This window comes from Macaca mulatta, chromosome 13 (genome assembly GCF_049350105.2).
Source record: "Macaca mulatta isolate MMU2019108-1 chromosome 13, T2T-MMU8v2.0, whole genome shotgun sequence".
In the NCBI taxonomy this organism is placed as follows: domain Eukaryota; kingdom Metazoa; phylum Chordata; class Mammalia; order Primates; family Cercopithecidae; genus Macaca; species Macaca mulatta.
Window position 1 is genome coordinate 9,575,116 of NC_133418.1, and position 16,474 is coordinate 9,591,589.

At 44.6% G+C, this 16,474-nt stretch overlaps 1 protein-coding gene across 1 annotated transcript in view; it reads right to left on the reverse strand.

Annotated features, from left to right (window-relative positions):
* Positions 1–16,474, reverse strand: part of RFX8 (regulatory factor X8) — a 76,582-nt gene that overhangs the window by 22,575 nt on the left and 37,533 nt on the right. Inside the window, exons 5-7 of the mRNA XM_015112972.3 lie at positions 9,591–9,654; positions 2,610–2,720; positions 1,944–2,021 (exon numbers count right to left, since the gene is read on the reverse strand). Of these exons, the coding sequence (XP_014968458.2) occupies positions 1,944–2,021; positions 2,610–2,720; positions 9,591–9,654 (253 nt within the window). The remainder of the gene's footprint in view (positions 1–1,943; positions 2,022–2,609; positions 2,721–9,590; positions 9,655–16,474) is intronic.

A 16,474-nucleotide genomic window follows, 5' to 3' on the forward strand; every position in this document is an offset into this window, starting at 1 on the left:
GTAGGTTGTCAAGGAAGTTAGGGTCAACTCCTGAATTACCTGGCCACAGGCCCCGATTTAAAATCCTGTTATCAGGGCATGAATTCTAGAGAAGACTTCTCCAAAGAGACTCCAAAAAATACAACACAGGGTGTAGCAATCCCTTTTCTCTCAGGTTGGTAACCTTGGAGCATGGTGCTTTGGGGAAGGGGGGCCTGGGTGGAGCCACCACCACAGACCTACCTCTGCTCACCCCTTACTACCCGCGTCCAAGTCACCAAACCTGTTGTGCCATCCTCTGAAATATTTCTCTAACCTGCCCCTGTTTCTCTCTGATATCACTGTCACTGCCTCAGAACCGACCCTTGTCGCTTCTCACCTCAACTGTGACAAAACCTCCTCGCTGCCTCTCTGTTCCACGACAGCCAAGCCCTATTGTCACTGCTCCCCCACTGTCTTCTCAATAAGTCAGAGTTCTTCCTGGGGCATCCGAGGCCCTCTCTGGCATGAGCCTACTTTCCCACCTCCCCTCTGGCTTCTCTTCTTTAGAAATAATAAAATCTAGGCTGGGTGCGGTGGCTCACGGCTGTGATCCCAGCACTTTGGGAGGCCGAGGTGGGCAGATCACCTGAGGTCAGGAGTTTGAGACCAGCCTGGTCAGCATGGTAAAACCCCGTCTCTACTAAAAATACAAAAAATTAGCCACACCGCATGGTGGTGGGCGCTTGTAGGTCCCAGCTACTCGGGAGGCTGAGGCAGGAGAATCGCTTGAACTCAGGAGGTGGAGGTACAGTGAGCCGAGATGGCACCACTGAACTCCAGCCTGGGCAACAGAGCAAGATTGTGTCTCAAAAAAAAGAAAAGAAAAGAAAAGAAATAATATAGTCATAGTGACCTTTTTGTCACATCATGCCTGTGAACATCATGCTGTCTTTACCTGCACTGTGGGTTCCACCTGGAATCCCTCTCCTACCCCACTTTCTGTCTATTGCACCTCTGCCTTTCCTACTAGAGTCAGCAGCAATGTGGCCTGCTGTGGAAGCATTCCCTGGCCTTCTCTGGGCACCCAGAATAGTCTAATCATGCAGCTATTCTAGAACTTTCCACATTGCATCATATTTATTGGGTAACATTGCTCCTTTCATTACCAGACTACTAACTTCTCAAACCTTATGGAGAATACTTTCCTAGTCCTGGTAATGGTCACGGGGTGGGAATTAAATACGTATTTGATGAGTAAGTGAAGAAGGAAAGGAATATGTCAGATATCCAGTGTGGATGGATATTTGTAACACTGCATCAACAGGACAGGGGCCATCCTGAAGGCATCCTGGTCTTTCCCTCACTAAAATGCTTTACGCCGAGTAGGTAGTAAACGCAATCGTGCTGAATGAACGTTATCACCCAAAGTTGAAGTGCTTAGAATATACTAAAGCATCAGGAAAAAATTCTCATTTGAATGTGCACTTGTTTCCTTGGATTTTCATCTCACACTGAAAATGATGAAACTCAGAATAGCTAAAAGATTTATTCATGTTTTCCACAGTCAATTCTAGGATAAAATCCAATCGTGACAATACCCATGCCAGATCACTCAGCTGCGAAGTCCTACTCCATCTTCAGTTAGCGCTTATCAATAAAATGGCTCTTCAGCACCATTGAAAATTCCAGGGTGAATTTTATTACCAATACTTTATTCAAAATGAGTGGAATTAGGATCTAAAAAATAGCTGAATTTGTATTAGAGCCTAAAGTTACCTGTATTAGCACCTTGGAGAATTTCCAACTGATTACACTGAATATCAATGTCACCTTCAAGAACTCAATGACTACAACACAGGTGCATAGAATGTAAGCACTTCAGTGCAGTGGGCTACCACTGGACATCTGTTGATGGGGTCTCTTCAAATAAAAATGATGAATAATGAGTCATAAAGGCTTGTATTTTATAGATAAAACCCTACCCTCTCAAGTTCTTGGTTCCTCACGTTTCGTAAAATGTCTCGACAATAGTTGCAGTATTCATCAGCAAGGAAGGCCATCTAGGAAGAATATGGAAAATTATTTCAGCTTGTGGGCCATTTCAGAAATGAACTGATCCTCACAGACTTTTCTGAAGCTCTCAGAGGCCGCTCTTGTTGCAGTTCTCAAATGACAATAGCTGGGCTCTTCACTTGGGCCATAGCATATTTTTTGTTTGTTTCTATAAATGAATGCAGACCTTAGAGGCTGATAGTTCATGTAGCTTTCATTTCAATGTCATAACTCATACTTGCAGATTTATTCTACCACTACAAAGGCCAACAAATGTTGACATGTTTTTTTCTAAACTTCAATTTTCCCCCTCCATAATTCCCCAGCCCTAATTTCTAGAAAATCCATGTATCTGTTCCTTTCTTTGTCTTGGGGAAGAGGCAGTCCCAGGGGGAGCCTTGCCGTAGGATGTGATAGGAACCCTAAACTTCATGAGCACCATCAAGCCAGGGAAGGTTGCTGGTCCTCATATGTCCGGCAAAGGCAAACATTATTCCATGTGACACAACTATGACCACAGGCACAAAAGGAAGCTATTTACTGCCCTAAGCATCACACAGCATGAAAGGTTAATCGTCCCCTGAGTGCAAACCTACCACATTACAAGAGTATTTCTTTGCTAGCTCTTGCTCCAAAAATGGACATCTCCTGAATTCAGACAAAGGGGATCCAACCGGGTCTCTCTTCATCGGTGAATGATCTTCACACTAAAAATCATTTGTGCAATGGATTATGTCTTTAAAATAAAATACTTTTTTGGCATATAAATCATCTTATGATCACACTACTCTAAGTTAATATGGTATGTAACCTTTTAGCCACACCTCTGCACACATTACTGATTCCAGCAGCTTTCCTCTCATTTTATTCCAAATGCTGCTAATTTTTGTCTATAATTCTATGAACGATGGCCATCAGGGAAGGGACAGGATTTAATATATTACCAAATGTATCTCTCTTGGGATCATCTATGTATAAGTCCTCTGTAGCAATGTACAATAAGACTATTACCTATGAATTACGTAATATCACAAATACACTTCTACAACCCTTGTCCATGTAATTGTTCCTCCTTGAAATAAAATCATACCCTGTTTGGGTCATCCTGCCTATATCATAATGGTTGGTTGTATGAGAACTCTCAGGGCCATTGCCAACAAGGAAAATGAGGAGCATGGACTTTCCTTTAGAAGAACCAATTACAGGCCCCGGCATGGTGGCTCATGCCCTACAATCCCAGCACTCTGGGAGGCAGAGGCGGGTGGATCGCTTGAGGTCAGTAGTTCCAGACCAGCCTGGCCAACACGGTGAAACCCCGTCTCTACTAAAAATACAAAAATTAGCCGGGCATGGTGGCGGGCACCTGTAATTCCCAGCTATTCAGGAGGCTGAAGCGGGAGAATTGCTTGAGCCCGGGAGGTGGAGGCTGCAGTGAGCCAAGATCGTGCCACTGCACTCCAGCCTGGGCGACAAAGAGCAAAACTCTATCTCAAAAAAAAAAAAAAAAAAAAGAAAAGAAAAGAATCAATTATAGGATGGGAAGGAGGAAGAAAGGTGGCATGGCAGAAAGCAAGTGCAACATTCCTTCCTGCCTCCCTGTGTCACTCATGCTGCTGTCCCCTCTGGGCACGGGGAGGCATGAGGGCTCCTCCTGGTCTGAATAAAGGGAATCCATTTGATTTGAAATGATTTCATCAGCGTTGTCATAGACTGCTTTTGAATAATTTCCTTTACAATAAAGTAGGATGAAAGAATTCCTCCAAGTCGAAAATTGAGCTGCCAACCCTGCTACACCAGACTGTGAATTTTCATTTTCTCTCCAACTTATGACCCACTCTCTGACCCTATAGTTCCAAGGTCAGCATTCCATCCTTAGCCTGCCCAGTCCTTACGCACCCTAAGCCTCACTAAGCTACCCACTTATAAAATTGCTTTTGTGGGTTGCGGTACGTTTCTGTCTATAAGACATCTGAGGGCAGGGCAGCTTCTCTGATCACCTGTTCCCACCCTTAAGAGAAGGAGTGAGCTCAGCCACCATCACACGCAGTGCTGCACACACCGGAAACGCAGTGCTGCACACACCGGAAACGCAGTGCTGCACACACCGGAAAACAGGCACCACTGTGTCTTCCTCCTCTCCGATGCACCAGTATATACCAGTACTTCACTGAGGATCACGGAAGTTTAGACAGCATGCTCAACTGTCCTCTCGGTGCCCTCAAGTCTGTCCTTCATAACTCTGTTGTGATTCTGAACCTCTTTGAGAATCTGATGAAAGCAACTAACTCTCTCCCTGGAGAAAATGCATACTATGCACACAATATTATGGAGATGCCATGTTAAAACTTCTCCCGTTAATACTGTTGGAATGACGTAGGGGTATAGATGTCTAAATAAATACATAAAGCAGGAACACAGAGGGGAGAGCTCAAAGGGGTCTCTCCATTGGATGCTGTCTAAGCCTCATTCACACCACATTTTAGAATATTGGCTTTATTCGGAGTCATCAGAAGATGGGTCTTCTTGACATTTATGCAGCCAACAGACACATGAAAAAATGCTCATCATCACTGGCCATCAGAGAAATGCAAATCAAAACCACAATGAGACACCATCTCACGCCAGTTAGAATGGTGATCATTAAAAAGTCAGGAAACAACAGGTGCTGGAGAGGATATGGAGAAATAGGAACACTTTTACACTGTGGTTGATATTGTAAACTAGTTCAACCATTGTGGAAGACAGTGTGGCGATTCCTCGAGGATCTAGAACTAGAAATACCATCTGACCCAGCCATCCCATTACTGGGTATAAACCCAAAGGATTATAAATCATGCTGCTATAAAGACACATGCACACGTATGTTTATTGAGGCACTATTCACAATAGCAAAGACTTGGAACCAACCCATATGACCATCAATGATAGACTGGATTAAGAAAATGTGGCACATATACACTATGGAACACTATGCAGCCATGAAAAAGGATGAGTTCGTGTCCTTTGTAGCGATATGGATGAAGCTGGAAAGCATCATTCTGAGCAAATTATCGCAAGGACAGAAAACCAAACACTGCATGTTCTCACTCATAGGTGGGTGAGAACAATGAGAACACAACTGAACAATGAGAACACCTGGACACGGAGCAGGGAACATCACACACCGGGGCGTGTCAGGGGGTAGGGGGCTGGGGGAGTGATAGCATTAGGAGAAATACCTAATGTAAATGACGAGTTGATGGGTGCAGCAAACCAACATGGCACATGTATACATATGTAACAAACTTGCACGTTGTGCACATGTACCCTAGAACTTAAAGTATAATAAAAAAAATAATAATTTGAAACAGAAAAAAAAAAAGATGGGTCTTCTCGTATATGGGTATGGGTGATGCTCAAGTTGATCATACAGAAGGATGGAGCTATTCCGTGAAGCTCATTGGCCTGATCATAGGTGCTTCTGTTAGAGAACTGAGGAATCCTCGATTTCAACTCTGGGTTAACCTCTCATACTGCAAGACCCCGACTACATCCATATTTTCCAGTGCACGCACACTCTGACCTCCCGGTTATGCCAATGTTCTCTTGAGTGTTACTGCTGGTATTCCCAAAGCAGCATTCTCAAACACATCAGAATCCCTTGGGGCACTTGAGATCCATGTTCCTAGGCCTGTGGTGAGTCTGATGAGACGAGAACTCCAGATGTATAACCAGCCTCCCTACTGAGCCTTCTGCATGCCCATGCTGAGAACTGCAGCCTTAGGCAGACAGTTCTTTGTCGAATGCTACAGAAATCTCTACATTTCACCATGGCACATATAACACAGTTTCACCTGTTCAGAAGAAAACATCTGACAATGTGCTGTTAAGATATTCAAGAAACGATTACAGGGAGAATATAAAAGTGTTTTATTACACAACATAATAAAGAGCAAATTCATGATTTCCTGAAGTCAATTCCCTGAGGTCCCTACATTACTTATAGGCATAATCCTTTCATTAAAAACTGTGAAAAGAATTGGTCTTTCACAAACGATATTTTTAAAATCATAAATTGAAATATTTCTTTACAACATAAACAACCAGAAACCTAAAGTAAAAGTAGAGTACAGAGCCACTAAAGTGTGGATCCCTGCAGAAGATTCTCTGCAGCAGAAGGCGTTCAGGAAGCATGCTGAAGAATTCCAGTGTGGAAACAACTTAACAAAGCAAAGAAGGGGATGCACAGAAGTTGATCCGTGGGTACAGACAGACAGACAGAAGAAATGAGACCTAGGCTTTGAGCAATCAGTAGGGTTACTATAGTTCACAAAAATCTATTTGATATTTTCAAATACCCAGACGAGAATCATTTGGCTGCCTCCAGATAAAGAAAAGATACCTGTTTAAGGCAATAGGTATCCCAATTATACTGATTTGATCTTTACACAGTATACAAATGTATCAAAATATCACGTGTATCCAGAAAATATATACATCTATTGTATATCAGTCTTTAAAAATCCACCAACTTTTAAATAATGTGCTGAGTGTGGTGGCTCATGCTTGCAATCCCAGAACTTTTGGAGGCTGAGGCAGGAGGATTGCCTGGGGCCAGGAGTTCATGACCTGCATGGGCAACATAGTAAGAACCTACAAAAAAATTAAAACAAAAAAACAAAAACAAAAACAACCCATTTCTGGGCATGGTGACATACACCTGTAGTCCTAGCTACTCAGGAGGCTGAGGTGAGAGGATGGCTTAAGCCTAGAAGTTGGAGGCTCCAGTGAGCTGGGATCGTGCCACTGCACTCCAGCCTGGGCAAAAGAGCAAGACCTTGTCTCTAAAAAGCAAAATAAATAAATACTGCATAATGACAAATATGTATCCAAAAAAAAGCTGTATCTGAAAAATGACAAAGAAAAAAATGAGACCAGGCACAGTGGCTCAATCCTGTAATCCCAGCACTTTGGGAGGCCAAGACGGGCGGATCACGAGGTCAGGAGATCGAGACCATCCTGGCTAACACGGTGAAACCCCGTCTCTACTAAAAAATACAAAAAACTAGCCGGGCGAGGTGGCGGGCACCTGTAGTCCCAGCTACTCGGGAGGCTGAGGCAGGAGAATGGCGTGAACCCGGGAGGCAGAGCTTGCAGTGAGCTGAGATTCGGCCACTGCACTCCAGCCTGGGTGACAGAGCGGGACTCCATCTCCAAAAGAAAAAAAAGAAAAAAATGAGAAATTCTACGTAGATTCTTTAGGTATATTAAATGCAGTTTGAGATTTTCGATAGACCCAAGAAATGTCATTAGAGATACATGCTACCATTCACGTACTCATTCTTTAATGAGCACGCACTAGGTGTCAGCTCCTGGGAGTCTGATGTGTGATGCCTTCCCACCATCACCTGCTCCACCAGGCACCATCTACCTCCCCTGGGTTACTCCATCAATTCTCCTGAATGCCTTTGATCCTTCCTGCATCCTTGAAGACACTGTTCCCAGAATTATTGCCCCCAAAGCAAATGTATCCTGTTACTCTCCTTCTGAAGATGCCTCGATGGTGCCCCACGGTCTCCCAGGTCAAATCCAAGTTCTCTGCCTAGCATCAACAAGCTCTGTGCCCTCTGGTCCTCTCCACCTATCTCGCCCAGTGCACTTCTCCCCAGCATATGCACGCTGGGTTCCACACACGTTTGTCATCACCTCCTGGCTCCAATGCAGGCTACACCCTCAAAATGAACACCCTCCTAAGAGAGGAGCCAGCGACCCCCTTCAGCACCAGCTCAAGGGCGGTGTGACAGGCAGAATCAGGCCTCTCCACCCCAGAAATGTCCGTGTCCTAATCCCTGGAACCTATGACTATGTTCCCTTGCATGGCAAAACGGACCTTACAGATGTGATTCAGGTTAAGGACCTTGAGACAGGAGATTTTCCTGCCTTATCCAAGTGGCCTCATGTCATCATAAAGGTACTTTAGGGAGAGCCACCTTTCCCAGCTGCAGGGAGCCAGAGAGACTGCAGCGCGAGAAGGATTCAGCCTGCCTTTGCTGGCTTTGAAGATGGGGCTTGCCATGTTGGCCGGGCTGGTCTCGAACTCCAAGGAATGGGAGTGACGTCCAGAGGCTGGAAAAGGGAAGAAATAGATTCTTCTCCAGAATGCCCAGAAGGAACACAGCTCTGCCAACACATTGATCTTAGTCTGGTGAGAATGGTGTTGGCATTATGACTTCCAGGGCTGTATGGTAATAAATTTGTGTTGTTTTAAGTCACTGAGTTTGTGCTAATTTGTCACAGCAACAGTAGGAACCACACTCTTTAGTGCAGTGCTCCCTACTCACTCTTGCCTCCCATAACCCCTCTTCCCCACCCCAATTTGGAGTTCCTAAACCACCCATGGCCTGAACTGCCCATTCGACATGATACCCATTGTTCCACGTCTAGCTTAGCTTCCCAACTACACAACTGTGTTCTACTTAAGCAGAGGGGCTTTGTTTGTTTTTAGCTGTTCTTTCACAACCTATTCAGCCCTCATGAAGGCTGGTCACAAAACACGTTTATAAAAGGTTACCTGTTCAATGACACTTGTCAACAAGACAGTATCTGTTATGGACAGAATGTTGGTATCCCGCCCAGGTCCTAATCCCGGCTGGGCGTGGTGGCTCACTCCTGTAATCCCAGCACTTTGGGAGGCCGAGGGGGGCAGATCGCTTGAGACCAGGAGTTTGAGACCAGCCTGGCCAACTTGTGAAACCCTGTCTCTACGAAAAATACAAAAATTAGCCGGTGTGGTGGTGGGCACCTGTAATCCCAACTACTTGGGAAGCTGAGGCAGGATAATGCTTGAACCAGCCGGGGCAACAGAATGAGATTTCATCTCAAAACGACGACGACGACAACAAAAAAACCCTAATCCCAAAGTGATGGTATTTGGAGGTGGGGCCTTTGGGCGTAATTAGGTCACAAAAGTGGAGGTCTCATGAATGAGATTAGTGCTTGTTCCCTCTCTTTCCGCCACGTGACACACAATGAGAAGTTGTCTGCAACCTGAAAGAGGGCCCTCCCGTAACCTGGCCATGCTGGCACCTGGGACTTCCGACCTCTGGAACTGTGAGAAATAAATGTTTGTTGTGGAAGCCATCCTGTCAATGGTAATTTGCAGCCCGCACTAAAGCAGTATCCAAGTACTATCATACCGTTTTGGCCCACTAAAATAAAATCAACTCATGATGTCGTACATTAGTTATTCATAGTTCTGGTGTCCTAATTCAAAGAGCTGTAACTGTAATAGGGAGACACTTCAGATACATTTATTGCCAACAGCCTATATATCCTTTTTAATTTTAGCTGAAGAAACACAGTTAAGCAGGGAATGTGCAGCCAAACAGTAGGTTCCTTAAGGACAGAGACTACGTCTGTCTTGGCACAGTGTATGGAAAGTGGTGGGCACTGAACATTCATGGTCAGATGGGTGAACAGTTAGGGGTTACCCGGAGTAAGAACATTACACACAGAAAAATAGCTGGATCAAATTAAGCAATCACTGGTATTGCTGGGTCTAGGTCTATTATAGTAAATCTATTTGATTCAACACTCACTGTTGCTTCCTGTTGGATAATGCTGTTATAATTAGTAGATTTTTCAAAGGCGATGGCATCTCCACTGTGAAGGAACAGAAAACAGAGAAGTAATTTTAGCAAGACACCTGTCTCTGAGCAGAAGCATGAAGTTTCTTTTGCAGCAAGGTTATCTGTTTAGGGGTATAACTTTTATTGAAAACCCCTTTGCCATGTTTCTATCCACAAATGGTAATGATCGCAAGCTTGGGGCTTTAAAAAGTCCGTTTCTGTAACTGGGACAACCACTCATTTCTTTTTAAAGGTTTATTCCTTTCAGAAGCAAGAATATGGTATCGTCATGGGTAGAATTCACTCCTGTGGGAAAAGAAAAACCATCATGAACGTGAAATCTTGTTACTTTTTGATTTTGGTGCATTTTAAATGATCGATACAGAAATCATAATATCCTCTGAGTTGATGGGTGTAGAAGAACACCTTTACAGAACAAAGAAACTGGTAATTAACAATAGAGATGTAAATTTCATTTCACCATGCCTCTTGGATTCATATATGATAATGGAGAAGTTTATACGTAATGGAGAACAGACTCAGTCCTATCTATGCAGTACGGCGCATTTTTTCTTTAATCATGGGCATTCAAGAAACTGTGAGCCCAGTTCACTTGCACCAGGGAATGTCCATTCTCAAGATGCCAGAGGTGGTGGTGTCTCCTCCCACTTCCCCGCCACTCAGTCCCAGAGTTGTGGCCGAGCCAAGGGCAGACATGACTTTGGTGGGTCTGTCTACTCCAAGTCAACATACATCCTCCTGCCTGATGGTTTCAGCTCTACCTGAACATAAAAAAGAGAAGAGGAAGCCAGCAGCCTCTTGCTGTGCTTCTGGAAGCTAGGCAACGGTCGTCCAGGTGAGGAGAACCTGGGAGGCGGTGGAAGTCAGAGGGGAGGTAGAGGAAAATGGCTTTCTTTCCACATAGGATGGTTACACGTCCTCCGCAGCCTCTTGAAAGCCCCTGGGGTTCTCTTCTGAAGGTTTGGGTCAGTCCATTCTCCAAACCAAGTCATAGAAAACTGGGCAGAATGCTTGATACCCATCTGATAAATGTTTCCACATAATGTTCTATTTCAAAACAGGGCACACAGATTCAGGGTCTAGACACAAACCCACCAGAAAGGCACTCTTCATTTTTTAGTAACAGTTGTTATCAAAATAGAAATTTTACCTTGGACTTTCCAGTGGCTGCAGGACACAGCATCTGTTCAACCTGAAAGGGTATATGGATAAGCCCTGCACATGTACACAGGGTGATGGGCAACGTTAGAGCCAAAGGCAAAGAATTTGGAGTGTCTTAGGAATTCCATTTGTCGTGTATTATGGACTGAGTTGCCTTCTCCCCAAATTCCTGTTTTGAAGCCCTCGCCCTCAATGGGACTGTATTTGTAAATAAGATTATTAAGGAGATAATTAAGGTTAAATGAGGTCCTAAGAATAGGGCCTTAATCCAATCCAGGACTGGTGTCCTTATAAGAAGACACCAGAGAACTTGCTCTTTCTCTCTCCATGTGAACAAAAAAAAGGAACATGTGAAGACACAGCAAGAAGGCAGCTGACTGCAAGCCAGGAAGAGAGCCCTCACCAGAAATCAAACTTTGGGGTACCTTGATCTTGGACTTCCAGCCTCTAGAACTGCGAGAAAATAAATTTCTGTTGCTTAAACCACCCAGTCGGTGGTATTTTGTTATGACAGCCCAAAAGAATGCATCACATCTCAATGATATCTTGGGTAGGTGTGACAATTATGCAGTTTCTTCAGGTAAAATTTATAAACAGCCCATTGCCACAGATACTGGGACATTATAGCAACAAAAACAACAAATAATCAAACTTAGAATACAGACTAGAATGAAATAAGACAGAAGAAAATATCAGAAGTGAAATTTCACTAAATAAAGCGCTCATAGAAAAGAAATTTAATCAGGAAAATATGGTCATCACTCTTTAGAGATGTCTAAAAATTACTTGTGAGACTTTCTTCAACTAAACTGGAGGAAGGCAATTTCTCCCCAATTCCACATTGTGTCAGCATGCTACTCCTGATATGTTTTCTTTGGAAGATGAATGCAAGACCACAAAATGAATACACTGAGCTCCATCCATTCATTCATCCATCCATCCAACCATCCATCCATCCATCCATCATCAATCCATTTCTCATTCATTCATCCGTGCCTACTGAATGCCAGGCATTGTGCCAGGCCTTGGTGGATATAGCTGTGATCCAGGGAGACAAGGTCTGTTTTCACAGAGATTACAGCCTATGGGGGAGGAAAAATGTTACACAAATAATCACAAAGATGTTGAGTGAAGATTATGATAGCTGAAGTGTTGGGTGCTAGGAAAACATACATCAGGGAGCCATCCAATTCTCTTGCTAGTCCAACAATGCACATCTCTGTCAACTGTCAGCTTGATGAGCTCAGGAGACCTGCATATGTGATCAGTTAGCCTGATCTGGTTGGTGTTCATCACATCACCATATTAAACAATTTTGAACAGTGACATTGATCCTCATAGAGCATTCCTATAGCTACTCAGAAACAGGTATTTCAAAGCTAGAATGTCTGGTTTCAGACTTAAAGGAATGACAAGGAAAACTCTCAACTTTTCATCACTCGACCCTCTCCCTCCACTCTGACTCTGGGAGCTTTGGACTAATGAGTAACGCTCATTACGACTGAGAATGTTCTCAATTATTCTGAGTTCCGAAAGGATACTCCCAAGTTTCTGCCTCCGTTCAATGCAGAATATGGGCTTAATTCAACAGCAATCGAAAGGAAGGAGGCATCACCCTCCTCATCTTTACAGGGAAGCCTGAAGGGATCTGCCTGCCATGCAGGGGCCCGTGTATAGCAGGAATCCTCACTGGGAGAAGTATGTTACTTTTTAGCATTTAATTGGGAGACTTTATGCATTAACCTAACGGTGAGAAAGAGAAAATATTTCAACCTCGTGGAGAGATGGGGTCATCTATGAAAAAGTCCCCATCTCTACCTGACCGGACAGACGTTCGTCTGTTCAAACGAATGGCAAGGCTGTCTCTTTCCACCTCTGGAATGCCCTAATTTAAGAGACTGGCTCACAAGACGGGTCAACATGTAGGTTTAATGAGATCATATTTATTTTCTAAAATCACCTAGTTTCTGAGGCCTCTGCAAACAAAGAACCACAAAAATATTCAAGTGACGGGGGATTCGGAGGCAATAACACAGTTGGGCTACAAGGCAGGTAAGCAGAGAGTCACTGAGACCAGCAAGGTGGGGATTCATGAGGGTCCAAGTTCAAGTCACTGAGGATCTGGCAGATTCAGAGGAGGGAACACTGCAGGCATGGCTGTGCTAGGCTAGAAAGGGAGGCTGGGGTAGACCAGCGCTCCACCAGGGTGCAGTTCTCCACATACGGCCACCACCCCAAGAGGAGGCACAGGGAGTGTGAGGCCAGAGCAGGCCTGGAGGTGGCCGTTTCAGACAGAAGCCCTGAGTGCCCACCGGCACAGATTTGTGTCTTTGGCCTCACTGCCCCCTGCGTCATTTCCAGAGTGGGGCTCTGAGTCAGGCCTTTGGGACATTTATCAGGCTGTGATCAAAAGCATAGTCATTGCTAAAATACAGCGTGAAGGAAACCACACACAACATCTAGGGCTGGCCTCTTTGTGAAGGGCGGGCTTCCAGTCCAAAAGGCGTCTTCTCCACCTGCTCTCTGAGGCCTGTGATGTTCTAGCAGTGCCAAATCACCGAGCCAGAGGAAACAACAGAGCACAAGGCAGATCGTGACACAGGAGTGACTCCCAGGCCAGTCCTTGGGTCATTCGCATTCCTCAGGAGCTGCCCCCGTTAGTGACTGCTCCTCAGGGCCCAAGCCAACCCCTGCCTAGGATGTTAGGATTTAATAACCACTGGAGGGAAGGGCGGGGTCAGCTGGGAATGGAGGGAGAAGAGCCCAGATGGGGAAGACCAGGGAGGGAGGAGGGCTGAGAATTCCCGCAGCACAATGGAACAGGCCTCCTTGTTCAGCTCTGCAGCTAGCTGGCTATATTGCTTTAAGCAAGTCACATGAAGCACCAGGGCCTCAATTTTGCATGCTATAAAGGGAGGGATTGGGATTTGGTGATCGCCCCCCACCAAGACCTTTTCCAGCTCTCACACAGGGACTCAGAGGTCCCCCAGGTCTTACACAATGGTCTGAAGTTTCCTTCTGGGCTTCATGCAGGGACAATGGAGGAGGGCCTGGTTTCTTCTGGGCACTGGCAAATTGTCCACTTCACTCAGTACGGTGAAGACACAGATTAAACCGCATTTAATTTTTATGATCAATTTGTCTAAAAAAGGCAGGCATAGAGAGGACTGAGACACTGTTATATGGCACATAACTCATCTTGTCTAATTTTTCCCATAAAGTCTTTCAAATGTAGTGTTAGCTTAATATGCTTTTTGACATTAATTTTTTTTAGTCTAACTACAATTTGCATTCACATTCTCAGGTTTTGACATCATTTGTCATTAGTCCAGACTTTCATTGACATCATTTTGGCATCATAACTTGCCCTCTCAAATCACTCTAACCAGTGGTGAAACAACTTGAAGCAATTACAAAGGTAAGAGGATAAAAATGTAACAAAACCTAATTCATGTACCATACTTGTTCTGTGTCAGATTTCAGAGCAAAGGCGCTTCATCTTCCAATCATTAAAGGCTCTCATCGTTAATTCTTCCTCAAAGCACATGAAGTAATTATTTTGGTTTTGATTAAGAGAAGATATCTTTGACTTGATGAATATTTTTACATACGTTAAAATAGTAAATATGTATATTCACACTGAGACATATCATTATGATTTTGAAAAACTAATATAATTTTGATTATACTAATAACATTAATCATTAAAATACACTCAGCACTTACTCATCCTAAATGTTTTACTTGTTTTACCTTAGTTCTCATGAACACCTATTAGGAAGGTAGATAAGAATTATCCCCAATTTGCAGATGAAGGACAAACAGAATTCACAGAGCTGGAGACCTAGCTCTGACTTCTGAGTAGAATATTACCTATCCTACAATTCTGTCTTTTAAGATAGAACCACATGTGTGACCAAAAAAAAAAAAAAAATGTACACAAGAAGCAAAAAGGAGGATATCAATTTGTTGAAACTGCAAATTAGCAAGAACAATCTTGCTCTAAAATCTGTTCTCCTGTGTGCTGTGGTTTAGTCGTTTGCTGCATTGGGGCCATTACTGTTATATTACTTAACTGTATCCTGACCGATTCGATTTTACGAACAGCTTCATTGCGAAATGATGACCGGGGGGGAGACCTGTGGAAGGGTGGGAAGCGTAAGACATCCACATTCACCTTCTTGAGGCAAAACTCAGCCCCTGGGGGGTCAAGCTTCACTGGCAGACAGCAAATAACACGTTGCATTGCACGGGCGTCTGTCTGTTGGACATGGGCAAGTGAGCGACGCTGTGAACAAATGATACAGTTCCTGATGTGAGAGGGATTCAGAGCGGCACCTCCTTTTCGAACCTTTCCCAAGCAAGCAAGGGTGCAGTCTAGGCTGTTATTCTCCACACACGTATTTTAAACTGCCAGACGACAACCAGGTAATACATATTTTTTAACATTAGCAAGTTCTAACCAGCCTTGAAAACCATAGGGTGGACAAGGCCAAAAAGCGGGTTGCAACTTGGACACCCGAGAGGGAGGCCCTCTGGGGCTCATCGGAGGCCTTGTGGGGGGCCCTGGCCCCAGGAAGACTCAGCCCCCACTCTCAGCCCCTCCAGGGGCCTTAGCTGCGCACACAGAAGGAAAACAGGCTCCTGCTTGGGGCTGGAGAGACTCCTGTGAAAGAACCGCTGGTGTCTGACATCACCAGGCTGTGGTGCCCCCCACTGCTGGCTCCCTGTGAACCCGCTCACCCCCAGCGTGGTGCAGCCTGGAAAACGAACCTCTCCCTCTTCTGCTCCATCGCAGGCACGGCCAGCTGTGGACCCGCGGCCCTGCATTCCCCAGGCTCAGGCCCGCCAGGCAGCCCCCTGAGCTCATGGCTGGCAAAAGAACAAAGGCGTGGAAGAACAAAGAACAAAGTTGAAGGAACAGTTTTAGAAGCTTTTTAAAGGCCTTTAATAAGCTGAGTTGAAAAAGCTGACACGGTGAGAGAGAAGAGTGTGTGTGTTTCGGGAGGGGTGAGGGCGAGGCTTAGTTTCCACATATCCCCAAGGGAAACCTGAGACTCCCAACGGCTGATTGCAGACTTTACATGACATAGAATGGGGATTCATGTTTGGAAAATGACAATAAATTTATCCTTGAAACAAAACCCAGGGATTTTGCCGAAGAGGTAGAGAATAAAGGTTAATTACACAGAGCTGTTTCTCCAGATGTGATATAATGCACGCACATATACACACGTACGCACACACACGTGCATCCACACATATACACACACAATCTCCACTTCCCTGTTCCCCTAGACAATAATAAAGTATTTTATACTTTGGCCTGGATTTTTCCATGAATTTCTAGGTCAGCAATTATACCGAGGTCCAAGCCTCAATCTGGTTGACAACTAAACGGGATTGGAATCTGGGGAGGCCATCCTGCCCTGACTAGGGAGGAGGAAGGGAGGGGAATGTGCTGGACTTTGTGAGGTGGTCTTGTTCATATGGCACACATTGCACATTTATGGTCATTTTCATTAAAAAAAAATAGCCTCAGGCTGTTCATTTGTTTTAAAAATCAAATCTTGCTCTCTCCTTGGTGAGGACAGTTGCTGCCTCTGCATTTTTCAGCATGATTCACCACAACCCCCATCCCACCCCAGTGAAGACGCACGCCCCCCACCTGC